This window comes from Macrotis lagotis, chromosome X (assembly GCF_037893015.1).
Source record: "Macrotis lagotis isolate mMagLag1 chromosome X, bilby.v1.9.chrom.fasta, whole genome shotgun sequence".
Taxonomy (NCBI): domain Eukaryota; kingdom Metazoa; phylum Chordata; class Mammalia; order Peramelemorphia; family Peramelidae; genus Macrotis; species Macrotis lagotis.
The window spans coordinates 500973312-500993283 of record NC_133666.1 but is presented as its reverse complement, the minus strand read 5'-3'; the positions used below and the strand labels follow the sequence as shown (position 1 = coordinate 500993283).

At 31.3% G+C, this 19972-nt stretch overlaps 1 protein-coding gene across 5 annotated transcripts in view; it reads right to left on the bottom strand.

Moving 5' to 3' along the window:
• Positions 1-19972, bottom strand: part of ATP9B (ATPase phospholipid transporting 9B (putative)) — a 487939-nt gene that overhangs the window by 407285 nt on the left and 60682 nt on the right. For all 5 annotated transcript variants that reach the window (XM_074204072.1, XM_074204073.1, XM_074204074.1 and 2 more), the window contains exons 3-4: positions 7137-7287; positions 3715-3828 (exon numbers count right to left, since the gene is read on the bottom strand). In XM_074204072.1, the coding sequence (XP_074060173.1) occupies positions 3715-3828; positions 7137-7287 (265 nt within the window). The remainder of the gene's footprint in view (positions 1-3714; positions 3829-7136; positions 7288-19972) is intronic.

Genomic DNA, 19972 nt, shown 5'->3' with positions numbered 1-19972 from the left:
TATTGTACTAAACAATGAAGTGACAAATCATGGCTAAAACAGTCTTCCCTGAAAGACTATATATTCTAAAAAGCGAGATTATGCATATAGAATCAAGTACATACAAGAAACCTATAGAGTAAGGATAACTAGCATTTAATCACCTCTAAAAATGTACCAGGTGCTGTGCTAAATGCTTTGCAAATATTGCATATGATCCTTATAGCAGTCCTGGAAAGGAGGTGCTATCATTAGGTCCATTTTACAGCTGGCAAACAGAGGTTAGTGATTTGCACAAGGGTACACAACTAATAATTCTGAGGTCAGACCAGAAACTCATTTTTCCTGACTCTTTCCAACAAGCTGCCTGCAAAGTAGACAGAACATAATCCTAGAATTTAAGGCTCTAGTCACTGGGGAAAGGGGGTGGGGACTAGGAAAGGACTTTTGTAGAAGCCAGTATAGAATTGAATATTGACAGAATCCAGGTTCAGGTAAGGAAAAAAATATCCCAGATACTAGAGACAGTCATTGAAAAGGAAACAATGAAATAAAGAGATGAAAGTGTCAAGGGAAGAGGAAAAGCAAATTGGCCTATACAGTTAAGACCGTGAAGATTATGCAAAAAGAGTAAATTATAAGAGTAATGCAAATGAGTCTTAAAGCAATGGTTTTAAATGTCAGAAGGACTTTATATTTGATCTTAGAGGCAAAAAGGAGGCACTAGAGATTAATAAGTAACGGAGAGATATTGTCAGAGCTGCACTTTAGGAAAATAACTTTGACAAATGTATAGAGAATGAATTAAATGAAGAGACTTAAGGAAAAGAGACCAATCAGACGAACAGTGTGATAGGCCAGGTGAGAGGTGATGAAGGCCTGAGCCAATGTAGCATATCTCCAAGAGTGGACAGAAAGGAACATATATGAAATTTTGTGCAAGCAGAAATGACAAAATTTGGCAATGGACTGGTTAAGTGGGGTAAAAATGAGGAATGGTAAAACTGAAGTTGCAAACCTGGGTGACTAAAAGAATGGTTCAGAAAATGGATATGCTGGGGAAGAAATATAGTGAGTGCTGAGTTTATGATAGTGATGTCAAGCCTCAATAAAGATAGTTGCTGCTAATCCATGCATAGGGATCCCTGAGGACCATGTAATGACTTGGCTTTAAAATTTTAAATTATCTAAATTTTATTATAATTTTTATTTTCTTAAATATTTCCTAATTACATTTTAATCTATATATTTTAATTACATTACAATTTAATAACAATGTAAGGGAAATAATAGACTATTTCACAGAACTACTGTGTAAATCAGATGAAATCATATATAAACTGGTTTTTAAGATTGTAAAGCATTACTGATCAATCAGTCAGCATTTATTAAATGTTCCAAGATGTATTAAGGATTGTGAAGTTTGAGCTGCACTCAGGAGGTTGCAGGCTGCCTTGTGGACACCTCTAATCTGTGAGGCAATCAATTCAAAATACCCAAACAGCAATTGCTAACATGGGTCTTTGGTCAGGAGAAGAGACTAAAGTTAAGTAGACAGATAAGAGAATCATCTGCATAAAGATAATTGAATGTAGGAGAACTTGTGAAATAATTAAATAAGTAAATATAACTGGAAAATGAGACTAAGAAATAGACAAGGTAGGAGGTAAAACAAGAGACAACAGTGTCAGGAAAATCTAGAGAAGAAAATATCCTTAAGGAGAGAGATTTGTCAACAGTGTCAAAGGCAGCAAAAAAGTCAAGGATGACAATTGAGATAGATCTAGTAATTAAGAGGTCATTGGTAATTTTGGAGAGAGCAGTTTTGAGTTGAATGTTGAGGTCTGAAGCCAGATTACTTCCATATATTATGTTTTTTGAAAGTAGTCAGGGCAGCTAAGTGACTCAGTGGATAGAGCCCTGAGGAGGACCTGAATTTAATTCTAGCCTCTGACACTTAATAACTGCCTAGTCATGTGAACTTGGGGAAAGTCATTCTTAGCCCTTTGCCTTGAATAAATAAAATTTTAAAACTTTTTTAAAAAAGAAAGTAGTCTTACTATATGTTACTTATGTCTTTTTTCTCCCTCCTGGGGTCATACCAAAAGGTCTCATATGCACAAATTAGTCAATAAATAATAAAGTTAAGCAAATCAAGTCATAAGTCTATTTATACTTATAACAGAATCTTGTTATAACACAGATCTTTAATACATGGATTTGGTTAAACCAAAAACGAGTAGAAACATTTCATAAGATATTACCCTTTAGATGAGGAATTAATATGATCAAAGAAGACTCCAGATCAAAGATTAATATTACATAGGATTCATTATAATATAACTATTATACATATGAAAAAGTACTCTTAAATTCCTAAAATCTCATTCAATATTGAGCTTTTACAATCACATAAAGAATCACTAGAGATTTTAAGAAAAGGTAGGTGAATGGAGTAAAAGCATAAAAATACCAACCTAAGGTTTACTGAGGAGAGGTGAAAAGAAAGAAGATAAAACTAAGAATATTCAGAAAAAGAATAATCATTCTATGGGAAATTGACTAAATGCAGGAGAAAAAGAAAGAAAAAAGAGAATAAAAGATTTCCATTGAATAATCAAATTTTCTCTCCTTATCTCTTTTTCTCTACATAGTGGAAATAAAGTTGATGTAAAGTATGATGAACACAGGTAACAAGTTCATCAACATCAAACTCTGAAGACTGCTTAATCAAATGAATTTGTATCAGGTGGGCTTTGTACTTTAATTGCCTGATATACTTCCATTCACCTTCCTTACCAATTATGTATTTTCTTTTGATTAATTTTTAAACTAGAACCAAAAAATAAAGCAATTCATTTCTTATGACAAAATAGAAGAATAATATAGCACTAAAGATGCTTGCAAGTTAAAATATGATGAAAAGAGCAGGGAGCATATAGTTGATATGACAAATTTGATAAGCAGTACTCTAAATAATCAATACTTTTTTTAAAATGTTATTTATTTAAAGCAATGGGGTTAAGTGATATGCCCAAAGTCACACAAATAGGTAATTAAGTGTCTGAGGCTGAATTTGAACTCGGGTCCTCCTGACTCCATGATCAGTGCTCTATCCACTGTACTACCTGGATGTAATACTCTTTAAAAAAAACTTCATATTCTAAGCAGTTAACAAAAGATGCGACTATAGTTGAATCAATTCCTTTCAAATGTTTACCCTCATGACAGACATTCCATCAGCCAAGGGGAAAAAAAATGTGCCTATCTGTCAGAATGTCAAGAGACCAACCAACTGAACATACCCCACAATTCCTTCAACATCATTCCCAGTAACTCAATTAGCACAGGAAGAAAAGCTGACAAGCAAGACTGACATGCTACCATTGGAACAAATGCAGAATGTCTAATTCAAAATTTCTTAGTCACTAAAAAGAAGCATTCTTGTAATATAATATTCTTCACACAGATATATAATATCTAAAGATTCTAAGCAATCTTCAAGGTCAAGATTTTACTATACTATATCTTACACAATTTAGAAGAATTTTCGAGAATAAAAAAAAATTTAAATCCTTGGACAAGAGTCATATAATAAACTGTATTAATGAGTTTTAAAAAATTAGTCATATTATGTCTTAACAAAACCAAATATTAAATTATATTTTTAAATCTTTTAAAAAATGCTCACAATATTTAATTTAATTGAACATGATAATGAACTTTTTGTTTTACCAGAGGAGCCCAGTAGGTGTAGAGATAACCTATTTTCAGTGCTGGTACAAACTGTGAACAGGACACTACCAGGAAATAGAGATTCAAGAAAAACTTGAATTGTTCATATAAAACCTAAAAAAGAAAAGAGAAAATCAAAGTGAAGTCTCAGAGAAAAAAATTATGATTTCAATATATTTTTAAAAATCAATAAATATAAAAACTTTAAAGCTGTTTAAGTATACATATAGACATATTTGACCATAGTTTATTAATTTTATAACTGGCTTTCTAGATTCATTAAAATGAAAAATCAGATAATAACAATTTATAATAAACTGAAAATAATGTGTTCAGTTTTCTGAATTTCACTTTGTCTTTTGAAAACTCAATGTCTAGAAACTAAATTATATTCTTTTCATGGCAAATTTTTCTTCTCTCGATTGCAACAAAATTCTTGTGTAAATATATTACAAAGTATCTGAAAGATCTAATTTCTCCTTGATATTAGCCAGTCAACATAAATCTGAGTACAAAAAATATGTGGAAGGAGTAGTCTTAATGCTTAAAATGCATTTTTCATTTTATTAAATTTAATTTAAATTTAAGGATTATCTAGTCCTTCCATTATAATGTGATGCTATTAATATACATCCATTTTAGCTGAAAAATTCCTGAATGTCTTATTAGTTTATAAGTAAAAAATATCCAAGGTTTCTTGATGTCTGAGGTTTTTTTTTTTATCATAAGGAATTTGTCTTTGAAGACATTTGTACCTTTATTCAAAAGAATCAAAAGGAGCTTTAATCACACCAAAAATGTCACAAAAATTACTACAGAATAAAACTACTTATTAACAAAAATTAGGATTAAGATCATCTAACTGGACCCAAGTTAATGGCTCCTGACCCATAATTTTATTGGTTTCAGAAACTCTCAATGAAGAATCATCTCAACTAATGCTGTGTCAAAATTTCCACCATGACATGATGGTTTAGGAAGTTGGGAGGGTAGAGTCAGATAAAAATATAATTGGGAAATATTTAACAAAATAAATAAAAATATAATAAAACATACATTTTAAAATTAAGTCCATATGTGGTCAAGAAAGATCTATGAATTAATGATTCCCATTTCTAATTGAATTTGATAATGTTGGTGTATGGTACTAAGAAATTAGTAATTTGCCCAACAACACACACACTTTATTATTAAAGGGTAAGATCTGGACTAGGTGTTCTTAGTTTCAAGGCCAGCTCTCTAACTTCCCACCAGTTAATTTTACTGATGTCAATTTAGTCTTATAGCTAATTATAGCCTTCCATAGTAATATCTTTCCAAAAAATTAGAGAAATTTCATGAATATAGTGCATTCAAAAAATACTAAAAAAATTTACAAGATAAATTTAGTGATATTTATTACTGAAACCTCCACAACCCCCTCCCCAAAACTGGTTTTCTTTGGGACAAGCTTCAACTTTCTTTAAATAATCAACTCTATCATTACATATAAAACATGACTTACTGTCCAAAACAAATTTGTATTTTTCTATAGTTAATGCAGAGGCAAATAAAAAATACTTATAATCTATCTTCTACAGAAAATTATACTATATATTGTACTTCTGAAGTTTCAGTGAAGTCAAATAATAAGCCTAAGAGCTACAAATTTAGCATAACATGGAGATTTCATGATGGTTAGAATTCTTGAAAATCTAGTAAATGGTTAGAGAAATCACTATAAATAAAATGCTTATGAACAAAATAACCTAATCAAAACAGCAGGGCAATTTGCAAATCAAGGACTATACAGAATTGCTTCATATGCTTTATACTATTTTATATGAAAAGTTTAACTTCAGGTAAAATAAGCAGCACTTAAAGATAAATACTTTTGTTGTCAGTCATTATGCTATTGTTACAAATAAAGTTATTTACATCATTATACATGCTTATTTGACTAAGATAGTTTTGCTACATTGAACCTGTTTATATTCACAATAAATCATATTCAATTTAGGTTCAAAATGTTTTAAATTATTTCATGAAAGTGGGGTGGCTAGGTGGCGCAGTGGACAGAGCACCAGCCCTGGAGTCAGGAGTACCTCAGTTCAAATCTGGCCTCAGACACATAATAATTACCTAGCTATGTGGCCTTGGGCAAGCCACTTAACCCCACTGCCTTGCAAAAACTTAAAAAAAAATTATTTCATAAATTAATCTCAGCAGTCTAAGCATCTTTCTCCAAATGGCCTATTGATTTCTCAAAAATTCTATTCAACTTATTTGTATAAGCATATCAAAATTTGTCATTATTTTAAAAAATGGAATAGAATTCCCATCATGCAACTGCCAAATGCTTTACAAATACATTTTATATGGGAAATAAAAATTTAGAAGAAATTATTCCAAGGAAAACTAAAACATTCATACAATACAAGGCTTCACAAACAGATCAACAGGTTTTTTGCAAAATACAGCTGCTCTTAGGAAGTTGTATAAATTTAATTTGATCAGTGTTAAGCTGCACTGCAGATTTTTAACCACAGTAATCGATGCTTTACTGTATACTTAATGAACTTTGTGACCTTTAGGAAAATGTATAATGCTTAACCAATCTGTGTGTATTTAATAATTTAAACCTAGGGAGAAAACAGTAACTTCGTTCAATAAAGATGAGAATATTTATCTGCCTGAAAGACAGTTGACATTTTATTGCCCTGACAAAAGATCAGTCTTTTAATTATGGAGCCATTAGTTTTTGTGTTTTAATAAAGAAGCATATTAGATATCAAGCATTTGCCAACTATTGGATGGATGGGGAGAAAAAAATCAATACCCAATATAAAGCAGTGTGATTATTTAAATTAAAATGTAAAGGACAAAGCAGCTCTAAATTGAAGTAAGGAAAAAGATTTTATAGCTACATAGCACAAATCTGTCAATAAACAAGATGTTAAAAAGTCAGATTATATATATTTATTCATATGAATCACTCCAAAATATTCCTTTTATAATTTATCTATGAAAGAAGCTCCCAAACCTAAAAAAATAATAAAGCAATTTTACACAAATGAAAATGTGGCTTTGCAAATAATACAAAGAATGAAAGCTAAGAATAAGTGGATTTTTAAAACTGTTATTTTGTATCTTTTCAGTATTTTAGTTATTTTGAAAGGTAATCTGGTACTTATCAATTTAATGTGTCATGTTGAAATCACTATGTTTAAATCTGAATTTTATTATAAATTCCTTTCTATTAACATGTTTGTTTCAAACATACTTTTGAAAATACGTCCATTCCTTATAGAAACAATTTTAATTATACATTTTCTCCACACTAATATTTCCAGAAAAAAAATGTTATTTTCTGCAGTTTTGAATAAAAAAAAAGTAATAGCTCTTTGATAAGTCCATTTTAAAGAAATCATTAAAAGTCTTACCCCAGGTATAAAAGTAAATATATTATATTTCTGATTTTTTATTGAATTTCTAGGATATTTTTCTTCACACTTTTCAGGACATCCAAGCCAAACAGTACGAGCTTTCAGTTCCTTCTTTCTTCGACAAGCATTTATGAGCCAGTCACAGCAACTAAATGGAACAAAGATGATTATTTTGTATTTGTCCCAAAAATTTCAAAAAATTTATACCTGTTTATTATTAGTTTTAATATTTAACAAAGCTACTTGCAGTTTATCTGATTATAAATGTTATATTTTAAAAATAAGAACAAGATCTGTTGTGCAAATTTCTATTTGTAATCAAAATTCTAGATGATATTTACATTTTTAGAAGTCTGTAATGGTTTCAGGAACTTCAGGGAAATGATCTTCCCTGCTAAGCTCTCTTATTGACAAAATTCAACCATTAATACACTGAAACACTAGATGTTTTATGTATTGGGGAAGAATAACTATAGATGATTGGGAAGTCTCAATACACCACTCAGTGATAAAGCCTCTACTGATTCCAATTGATCTAGCATATTCCTCCACTCTTCTTGGAGGTAATCATTCTTTTCCTACTCCTTAGAAAATGACTTTTGTGGGGAACAGTAGCTAATATACCATTAGAGGTACAGGGCTCAAATGAACATGTCAGAAATAGTGATATTTCATCTGGTAAACTCTTGATAAAAAGAACTAGAACAGAAAACATTACTGGAAAGTTAACACCCAAGGAATAACTTAATTCAACACCTTAGTTTGCTCTAACAGATTTCATTCACCTATTGAAATAATCAAGGAAGCAAGCAGGGAACTAACATATCAGTATTTCCAGAAATACACTAACTTGAACACTATAAAATATACCAACAATAAAGAAGTTGGGAAAATTTTTTTAGTCCATCACCTCTATAAGGCAAATTAAGATAACAATTTTAAATTACATTAGAAATCAAAGTGACATGTACATAATTTCGTATAGAATTCCATTTATTTGTCCTATGTTTTTTTCAAAGGCAGTTCTTGTCTCAGGAATTATAAGGCGTTTAAAAATTATTTTCAATGAACATCTCTTTCAATGAAATCTCAAAAAAGCTAATATAATTGTAACTCTGTTGATATTTGAACAAATAAACCAAAATAGTAGACCCAAATTATTTCCTACTGAGATAACTATCTTATAAGAATTTTCATATTCTTAAACTTATTTTAATCAGTGCCTTGTATTTTTACATACAATATAAATAATGGACTGATCTCACAAAAAGACTCGTAACTTTCCTTTCCAAATTATATTCAAAGTCAATTTTTAAGCTATACACTTTTATAGTGGCCTCATTTTTAAATACTATAGCTTATTTCCAAAAGTATAATACCCTCCCCAAAAAAATTTATTATTTGAAACTATTCAAAAATTAATATAGGCTCTAAAATTTTCTTCAAAATTACAAAAAGCAGCACACACATCTAATTTTACAAGGTGTTAGCACTGATTTTAACTTGCAAATTCTCATTTTTTTAATTTTATGGATATAATATATACAAACATATAACATGATATTTCAAACAGTATGATGGTCCATAAAATAGAAATAGTATTGCTAACATTAAATTCAGAGTGGATTAAATAAGAGTAAGATTATTTTCCAAGTTCTTTATATTATTTTTCATGGAGTTGTTTATACTTTTTTAACCTAATTTTCATACCCAATTGTATTAGATTTTATAACAAGTGAAGATGCCATGAAAATGTCACTTTTTGAATATAATAGCACAATTAAGTATATAATGACCAAGCAGCTAAATATTCAACCAGAAAACATTTATTGAATTTATTTTGTTTATTCTTCTTAGAATCTAAGTTCCTTGAGAATATAGTAGATAAATTTCATTCTTTAGATTACCAATGCCTAGAACACTGCTTAGTCCTTAGGAGGTATTTAATAAATATTGTTTGACTGAATGAACTTCCTAATAAAATCAGAACAGGGAGAGGCAATTAAATTGTAATGGTTTTCAAAATGAGAGACTAGTTGCAAATAAACAAACTTTTAATCTATGACTATAGTCTTGGTTTATTTATAAAAGGTTTATTTTAAAGTAATCTAGTAATAATTGTTTTTGTGACTCTTCGTTTCTTTGATGGACACCATTCTTGCAAGTCTCTAATCAGCCTAATACTTCAATTTCTCTACTTATCTTTCAGGTTTTACATATACATTTTCAAATAAAATAAAAGCCCATTATAACGTGGTTAGATTTCACAAAGATTCAGACAAACCACTAGATGATACCTAAACAACAGAAAAACAAAAGTTAGCATGTCTTTTCCATGTCAATAACTTTACTACCATACTGATAAATTTTAAAAACTATAATTGAGTTGATACATGCTTCACTCTGCTATCTCCTTACCATCCCGTTACATTCTTCAAACAGGACCTCTATAGGCATGCTTTGAAATTGCAGATACTAGTTAATTATGGAATCTGTACTCTGGAATCAGCCTATGCTACCAATCTGACTGATAAGAGTCAATAATTCATGCATCAAGAAAATTTCGCCATTTGCCCTGTCCCCTATATAGTGTTTCCTATATGCTGTATTTACATCCTATGTTCAAATCAATATAGTATTATAAAGACTTAAACTGAATATTTTAACTCTGACTTGGGAGAATTCATTTAGGTTACTTTAGATAATATCTCCCCTCAAAAAGAGGGGGGCTCATGGAATAAGAGGCTATAAACTATACCTCTATTCTAATAAGACCACTTACAAATATATACTATTAGTCATCAGAAGAAATCTTGAAAAATAAGATAGCTTGATCAGCACTACCTACAATTATTTTTAAGAGTAATAAAGCATTCAATATCATGTAGTATATAACTGTTAACAGCACCCTTTAAATTCTTCACAATTGCATCCCAAAAATATTTTAGCATGTGCTGACCAAGATAAGCAGAACCAGAAAAACACTGTACACCGTAACAGCAACATGGGGGTAATGATCAACCTTGATGGACTTGCTCATTCCACACAGTGCAACAATCAGGGTCCATTTGGGGCTATCTGCAATGGAGAATACCATCTATATCCAGAGAAACAATTGTGGAGTTTGAACAAAGACAAAGGACTATTACATTTAATTTAGAGAAAAAAAACCCTTATCTTATTGTCCGATTTTGTTATCTCTTAGACTTTTTGTTTCTTCCTTAAGGATATGATTGCTCTCTCATCACACTCAATTTGGATCAATGTACAACATGGAAACAAAGTAAAGACTGACAAATTGCTTTCTGTGGGGGAGGGAAGATTGTAAAACTCAAATAAAATCTTTAATAAATAAATATTTTATCATGAAAGGAATAAAAAGATATAAAATAATCACTTTTAAAATTACTAAATCCTGGCTGGAGAATATGCAGATGATACACCAAAAACTAGTCAATTTTACTCTAAGTTTTTAATTTTAAAATTGTATAACTATTCTTACCCTTATTCTCATATTTACATCCAGTGCATGCTCCTATTGGAAATTCTCTCTATGGTTTAATCTTTTCTTCAGCACACAAATGCAAAAATTCATATTTTAAATATGAATCAGACTGTTTCTTCTAGAATAGATAAAAAGTTGGAAATGATCCTCTAGAGTTCTTCTAAAAGTAGGTCCATATATTTCCATGATCTAAATGACTCACATAAAAAAAATAAAAAACCAAGCATAACAGAAGTGCATCCCTTCATTCAAACTTCAGAGGGAAAATAGAGAAAGGATAAATACTAATAATAATCAATGAGGTGCTGTAGTAAAAAGTTAGTTAGCAAAATGTGGAGCATTCAGAGAACCAAAATGCCAATATAGTAAAAGTTTGTTTTTGCTTTTAACTGGAGAATTCTGTGGTAAATTTAGTCATGGAAAACTTAATAGCTTTTACATCTTAACAACAGAACACAAAATTTCTCATTTTTCAAGGATATTTAGAAATCATCTAATTCAACTGTTTGTAAATGATGAAACAGGAAAAGAGTAATAAGTAAAATTGTTTCTTAGCTTAATTAAAAAAAAACAAGATTAGAATTTAGGTCTCCTGACTTAATACAATTATTTCCACTTACTTTCAGAAGATCAGTATCCCTTATGCTACTAAAAAAAAAAAGATAATATTATGTCAAAAGTTCTTAAAGTAATATACTTGCGAATACAAACTTCTAAATTCTATCTAATATATATTGGCTCTTAGAATAAGTCTTTGTCAAGTAATATTGCTTAATATTCGTTCCAAGAAACAAACCTAAACATACTATTTAAAAAACTTAACACTAAGTGGCATATTTGTTGCCAATTGTTACATATTGTTCCAATAAAAAGTGACACTTCTACAAAAACCCAACCTATCCTTTTATTTCATATCATCAAACAATACTTTAACTCAATAGCTTTAACATCTGGGTCTGGTTCTCTCTATCCTGTCTCCTGTCATACTCAATAACAGACCTGAACTCTCAATTCCAATGCATTTCACCCACTCTCTAGTTTATGCACAACCAACCTTAGATTTTGTCATAATTTAAAATGGCTTCACCTCAAAGATCTCAAATTCCTAAATTCTTTACCTTTTACTTCTTTTACTAACAAACTAAAGGAAGCTGTTCTCTGCCTTAATTGTAACTTTTAGTCCTGCATCACTACACTATTCTCCCAGTATATAAAAAAACATAAAAATTTAATAGTACCCTAGACTTATACTCCTTGAAGAACTACAATGTCAACCTCTTAATTTGCACTGTCAACTTTAATGAGATAATGATGGTGATGATGATATTTAAAGTTTGTAACATTCCTTATATAGGTATGTGTGTGCATGTGTATGTACATATACACATATGTAGATTCTCATAATTACTATATGTAAAGCCCTCTTAGAGGACAGAACTTGAATAGCATGAGATGGAATAAATATACATAAAATGAACAGAGCATAAGCTCGACTCTGACGAAAACTAAGAAACTGGAAGAAGGAATAAGCACATTCCAGTCATGGGGCTAGTCTATGCAAAGTCTCCAAGGTGGGAAATGGAATAGACTGTGTGAGGAACAAGACTGGTAAAGCTGAGCTGAAGAGTGCATGAAATAGAATAATACAGAAATGTCTGGAAAGTGAAATCAGAGTCAGACTCAGATAGGCTTTAAATTCCTAACAGATAGATCTGAATTGGGTCCTGGAGATTAATAGGAAGCCACTTAAAGTTTCCTGAGCAAGGGAGTGACAGGGTTATTATACTTGTGTTTTAAAAATATCACTTTTGCAACTGTGTGGAGAGAAAGGAAGAGGAAATATATGAGAGGGAGAAACAAAATAGGACCCTACTATGATATTCCATGCTAAAGAGTGGAAATCTGAATAACAATGGTGTCTGGGTCACAAAGGAAGATTCAAAGGATGTGATGCCAAAAAGACTTGGCAACTAATAGGATGTGGGATATGTGAACAAGAAAGAAGTTGTAAATCTGGGTAACTAGAAGAATTGTGATACCCCAACAGAAATTGGGAGGTCTGAAAGACTGACTGGTATTGGGGAAAAAGAGATTGAATAGTTTGGTTTTGGACATGTTGGGATGGAAATGACTACTGGATGTCTAGACATCCAGGTGACTAGAGGGCAACTGGTAATGCTAGCCTGGAGTTTAAGTGAGAAACTAGAAGTGGAAATATATACATCAAGCTCCCATCATTTACTACATGCCAGGTTAAATACTTTAAAAGTGTTATCTTCTACTATATATATATGCTTCCTTCCCATTACTGCCTCCTTGGTTTTGTTATTATTTACTCAGCAATGCTGCTAATTATTATGGATAAATTTCGTAACCTGCATAACTACTGAAATTATTATCTCACAAAAATGTTTGATTTACATAATCAAATGACAATGTTTGTGACTATAAATTACAAAAACATAAACTGCCTAATAAAGAAATCACTAATATGACTAGAAAAAGAGAATCAGATCGAATGCCTTTCACAGTTAAGAGAAAAATGAATTCTTAGCCAAAATATAAACAGAAAAATTACAAAATATAAACCAATTAACTTTGATGTGAAATTAAAAAAAGGTTTTGAATAAACAAACTGCAACTGTGATAAGAAGGGAAGCAGTTAATGGAGGGAAAAAAAAAAACCTGTGTATAAAATATCTCTCAAAGAATCTGATATGCAATTGATGGAGTTATAAACTGGTGCAAACATTCTAGAAAGTAATTTGCAATGATGCAAATGTAGTGACTGACATATGCATGCCAACTCACTCATAAACTCCACTGCTAGGCATATCTACAAAGAGGTCATTGATAAAAGTTCTCATATAAACCAAAATATTTATTATAGCCACACCTTTTATGGCAGCAAAGAACTAGAAATAAAGTAGAAGCCTATCAATTGGATGACAGATAAATACATTAGGTACATGAAAGCCTTTTGCATTCCTAGACCTAATTAGGTCAAGCAAGTTGTTTGTCTGATGAGCTGGCTGCTGACCTACTCTTCTTGATGCCTGACTAGACCCTAATTATTCTTCCAATGGGCTACAACCCTTATTCTGCTCTTATTTTAATCCCTGAGAGCCTTAGTTCTAAGGTATCTCACCTGTGGACAGGAGGTGGGAGAGGTCCAGCAAAATCTTGCCTAAAGATTTTTGACCTTCAGGACTAGTTTCCTCAGCCATAGACTCTTGGCTTCTGGCAACCATCCCAAATCACCCAATTATTCTTCTTCCTAAACTACTTCTGCATTATATATAATAAATGAGTCACTAAGAAAAAATACAGAAGTACAATCTGTACCCACAAGTTTCTAGACTTTGCTAGTCTCTTCCTCCAATCGAGCTTTTCAGGCATCCAATAAATTCTAAGGTGTAAGATTTTTATTCTGCATCTGCTATATTTCAATAGCTGTCTTCAATGCCTTCAGTCCCACAATAGTACACTATTTCAAATATGTGAACTGATATAAAATGAAATAAGCAGAATTAGGAAAACTATATATATTTCAAAAACAACACAACCACCATCAAAATTAAGTGCCATTAGTCTAAAAGCATGTTGAAATAATCCCATCAAAACTAATTGCCATGATCAACCATGATGGATTTGTTCATTTCAGCAGTACAATAATCAAAGACAATTTTAAAAGACTTGTGATGGAAAATATCCATATCAAGGAACTGTGTAGTTTAAATGAAGACAAAATTTTGTCTTCAATTTTTAAACACTGTCTTCTATATTGTCACTTTTTTTCTCTCCCTTTTCTTTCTTCCATTTGGATCTGATTCTTCTCTCATAACATGTTCTTAACATGCTAAATCATGATTATAAATATAGAGCTTACATCAGATTGCCTTCTGTCAGGGGAAGGGAGAGGGAAGGGAGGGAGGGAGGGAGAAAAATCATAAAACTCAAAACCTTGGGGAGAATGATTGGTAAAAACACTACCATTGCAGGTAGCTGGAAAAACAAATAAAATAAATTTTTTAAAAAACCTAATCACCAAAAATTGAATCACTTTCAAAAGTAAGTCCCCTTAGTCCCAAGATGCACATTTTCTCATTGCTGATATGAAAGGCACAGCATCTATCATGAGTTCCTAGTGCAATTCTAACAGAAAAGGGTGGGTAGGGTGTTTGATTCAACAGGAATTAGTGCAGAAGTTGAAAGTAGTAGAATGACCAGAAAAAAAACAAGAACCATAGCATTAAAGTTGGCCACTTAAAAGTTATAACAATGAATAAATCACTTACTGTTTCTTCAGCTATAAAATGGGTATAATAACAATTTACTGAAGTATTTTAAAGATCAAATGAAATAATTTCAGTTAAAGCATTCAGAAAATTTTATATAGCACCATGTAAATATAAAGTATTATTTTTATTTTACCCAACACATTCTAAATGTGAGATAACTTAATTTACTCTTAACAATACTCTAAAATCACAGTCAAGAATCTGTGGTTGTAAAAGACCTCAATAATAAACTAGCTAAAACTAGAGTTGAACAATAATGACCTCAACAATATTATTGGAGGCAGCTAGGTGGTGCAGTGGATAGAGTACAAGCCCTGAAGTCAGGAGGACCCGAGTTCAAATCCAGTCTCAGACACTAAATAACTGCCTAGCTATGTAACTTTGGGCAAGTCACTTTGCCTTAAATAAAAAAATTTTAAAAAGCAATCATTACTGACAAGGGCTTATTGTATTTGCAGTTAAAAATTAGCTTTCTACACCAACTACTAATTAGACCCAAGTTATTTTGCCTATCTTTAAAAAGATATAAGTTTGGTATCTATTTCGGGTATGTGAAGATACTTACATCTCCTCAATTTCTTTTCCAGGCAAATATTCCCAATTCCCTAAAGAAACCTTCAAAGCCATGGCTTTGACTCCCATGAACAACAATATTCTATGGGCAAATTCTAATTTGTTAAGATGCTTCCTCAAATTCAATACCTAGAATTAAATACAAATCTCCAGAGGTGATCTAAATAGGGCAAAAAACAAGACAATCCTCTCCTTCATTCTATATGCATATTAATAAAGTCTAAGACCTAAGTTTTGAGGGGATGCTACATAACACTGACTCCTATTAAGTTTGCAAATCACTTTAGAAACAACACAGGATTTTGAATCTAATCTGTCTCTCAACGTTTTCTTTCAGTGTAATAATAATCCATTGTACAAAATATTTACAGCAGTCCTGTTTGTGGTGGCAAAAAAATTGAAAATTAAGTGAATGTCCTTCAATTGGGGAATGGCTTAACAAACTGTGGTATATGTATGTCATGGAACACTACTGTTCTATTAGAAACCAGGAGGGATGGGAATTCAGGGAAGGGAGGGATTTGCATAAACTGATGCTGAGTGAGATGAGTAGAACCAGAAAAACATTGTATACCCTAACAGCAGCATGGGGGTGATGATCAACCTTGATGAACTTGCTCATCCCATCAATGCAACAACCAGGGACAAATTTGGGCTATTTGCAATGGAGAATACCATCAATATCCAGAGAAAGGATTGTGGACTTTGAACAAAGACCAAAGACTATTACATTCAAATTAGGAAAAAAAACCGTTATATTATTATGTCATTTTACTATTTCATACTTTATTTTTCTTCCTTAAGGATATAATTTCTCTGTCATCACTGAGATCAATGTATAACATGGAACCAATGTAAAGACTAACAGAATGTCTTCTGTGCGGGGTGGAGGGAGGGAAGCAAGAATGGGGGGAAAATTGTAAAATTCAAAATAAATAAAATCTTTCTTTAAAAAAAACAAAGAATAAAAAAAGTAACAGAAAGAAAAAAAGAAAAAGAAAAATCTTTCCATATATCACATCTAAATTTGCATCTTTGTAGTTTCTCCTCATTGATCCTAGTTTAATATGGGTGCCACTTCCTTGAGAAAAAATCCTATGACATTGTTTTTATCATGTCAGTTTTCTTCAAGGCAAGTTCACCATCTTTAAATGACCCCTTAAGATCAATTCCAGTCTCTTCATTCTGGTTTTTATGACCTTCCAGACTCTGAGTGACTCTACTTATTCAAAATTATATCCTACTGTGCACTTGAATTTGAACTATGTTGTTTCTCATTTTCCCTCAAAGACATCCTTGCTGATGTTGTTCTTTCTGCTTTAAAGGTCCTCTTCCTTTTTCTCTGACAATTTAAAAATATCATCTTAATTCTACTTCTTTATAAATCTTTCCTTCAATACAGTCCATATCAATTACTTTCTTCCCCAAACTTGTAATTTAAAACTACTTATTTTTCATATAGTCAAATAAACTTTATATAACTAGACAATTTTCATGAATATGTATCTTTACTCCAAACATATTAAAAACTCCTTTAAAAGAATAAAATAAAAAAATTCACATATCACCATTTCACCATTTGTTAAGTACCTACACTGTTCACATTTTTTTTGCTATCATAAAAAAATATTTTTTTAACAAATACTTTCATAAAAATGGAAGTCTTCCTTCTTTAAGTATATCATAAATAAAGTAAAGAGATGTTCACATTCTGGTGACTGGTAGGTTAGATAACTATACTTAGGAGTCAAGAAGACTGACTTCAAAGTCTTCCTCAGATACTGACTAGCTCTGAGACCTTCGGCAAATTACAATTTCTGTCAACCTGTTTCCTAAGCTATAAAACAAAGTTAATGATATCATGCCTCTTAGGACTGGTGTGAAAAACAAATCAGAATAAATGTAAAATCTTGAATAAAGCATTTATTGACTTAATTTATAAACACACACACATAAATAAAATAAATGGCAATTTTTGTTTTTCAGTATGAAACATAGCAATAAATTAATCTGATGAGTTATTAGATAGAACTTCAGAATTCTTTAAATGTATATTTCCTTTACTATTGGTGATTTGGAGTCTTTTATTAGTATAATCATTGATAACTTATATGTCTTTTTGTATGTTTGTGATAAGGATGCCTATTCAGGGATATAAGACCTTTATCTGAGAAACTTGCTGCAAAGACTGCTCCCACTTACCTGTGTCTCTTTTAATTTCCACTGCACTGTGTTTTGTACAAAAATGTTAAAATTTTATATAATCAAATTGGTCCATTTTACTTCTGTTATCGTATTAATTCCTCATTTGGTCACTAACACTTTGCTTATACAAATATTCGAATAGTGCTACTTTAATTTGTGTATGTCTGATTCAACCATTTCTGTAGAAAAACAATGTTTGTGTGATTGTGTTTGTGTGTGGGGGGGTGGGGGGGGGGGGTGTGAGAGACTCAGGAATTGAAGAGAATGTCCATAGCTAAACAAGTTGTGCATATGATTGCAATACTATAAGAAAGGAAGATGGGAATTGGGCTGGTGGAGAAAGAAAGAAATGAAGAGAGGGAATAGTTTCAGAAAAACCTGGAAAGACATATGAAGTGATACAAAGCAAAAGTATTTTACACAGTAAGAACAATATTGTAATGACAATCAACTATGAAAGACTTAGGTTTTCTAATCAATGATCCAAAATTCCAAAGGGCTCACAATGAAAAACATTAAGACTTCACAGAGCAAATTTATGAACTCAAAGTTCAGATTAAAGAATATTATTTTTGACTTTCTGTTTTCCCCTTGCTTTTTTTTTTGTAACACTGTTAATGTAGAAATTCAAAAGAATGAGAGTTATCAAACTTCTCACCTTCTCAATGGTTAAGGGGGGGGGTAAAAAGTACAAGAAAATTTGGAATGGAAAATAAAAAATTTTTAAGAATATGTAAAGAAGGGCAGCTAGGTGGTACAGTGGATAGAGCACTGGCCCTGGAGTCAGGAGTACCTGAGTTCAAATCCAACCTCAGATACTTATTACCTAGCTGTGTGGCCTTGGGCAAGCCACTTAACCCCATTTCCTTGTGAAAACCTTAAAAAAAAAAGATAAGAAAAAGAATGTGTAAAGAAAAGATTTATTTATGATGTAACCCTTTTTATTTATTGAATTGGAGAGTATATTGGTATATACTTTAAGGTGCTATTCTATCTCTTATTTAAATTGTACTGCTTTCTAGTTTTCCAGGGAGTTTTGGTCCGAATCTCAACTGGGGTTTTGTCTGAGATCTTGGAAATTTCATTGCTTTCAGATTATTTATAACTGATTCACTGATCAATTTTTCTACTTTTAAAGCCTGTACCAGATAAATGTTTTCGATAATTATCGCCTTGTAGCAAGTATGAGATCTCTTTACTTTCTACTTTCCTCATTCTTTACCTTGAGATCCTTGACCTTTTGTTCCTCCAGATGAATTTATTATCTTGTCTAGATCTATTAACCCTTTAGTATTTTGAGATGGCATTGAATCTGTAAATGAATTTAGATAGTATTGTTAATTTCATTATATGGACAAAGAGTTATCAGGAACAAATTGATAGCTATGCAATTGTCTTCTTTTATTCTGTAAATAAAATTTTGTGGTTGTATTTATGTATTTCCTGTATGTCTTGATAGATGCCCAAATAACACTAACACACACACACACACACACACACACACACACACACTGAGTCAAATACTGCAGTTTTTAAACCTCAATTGTTTGCACTTTCTTTGCACAACTGAATTTTTGGAAAACAACTGTAGGCCTTTGTATCATTCTGATGTATCAAGATCTTCATGAATTTCAATTCTATTATTCAAAGTATTATGCTCTTGTAGCTTCATTACATTTACAAATTTGATAAGCATGATTTGGTTCTGTTCAAATAGTTCACTTAAAAAAAACAGAAGAGATTTCTAGGATAATCCACTAAAACTTTTCCTCCAAAGTCACTTAATAATTGCCTCATTGTGTGACCTTGGGCAAGTCACTTAACCCTACTGCCTTAAATAAAACAAATTTTATAAAAAACAGAATTGGGCAAATGAAAAAAGAAAACAATTCCTTCAAAAGTACAACTGGGAAAATGAAAAAAAGAAAATAATTCTTTAAAACAGAATTGGACAAATGGAAAAGGCAAACAACTTCAAAGACACAAATGGGAAAATGAAAATAGAAATCAACACCTTTAAAAATAGAATTGGCCACCCAAAGATGTGCATACCCTTTCATCCAGCAATACTACTGGGTCTATACCCTGAAGAAATGATAAAAAGAGTAAAAAACATCACTTGTACAAAAATATTCATAGCAGCCCTGTTTGTGGTGGCAAAGAATTGGAAATCAAGTAACTGTCCTTCAATTGGGGAATGGCTTAGCAAACCGTGATATATATATGAGACACTACTGCTCTATTAGAAA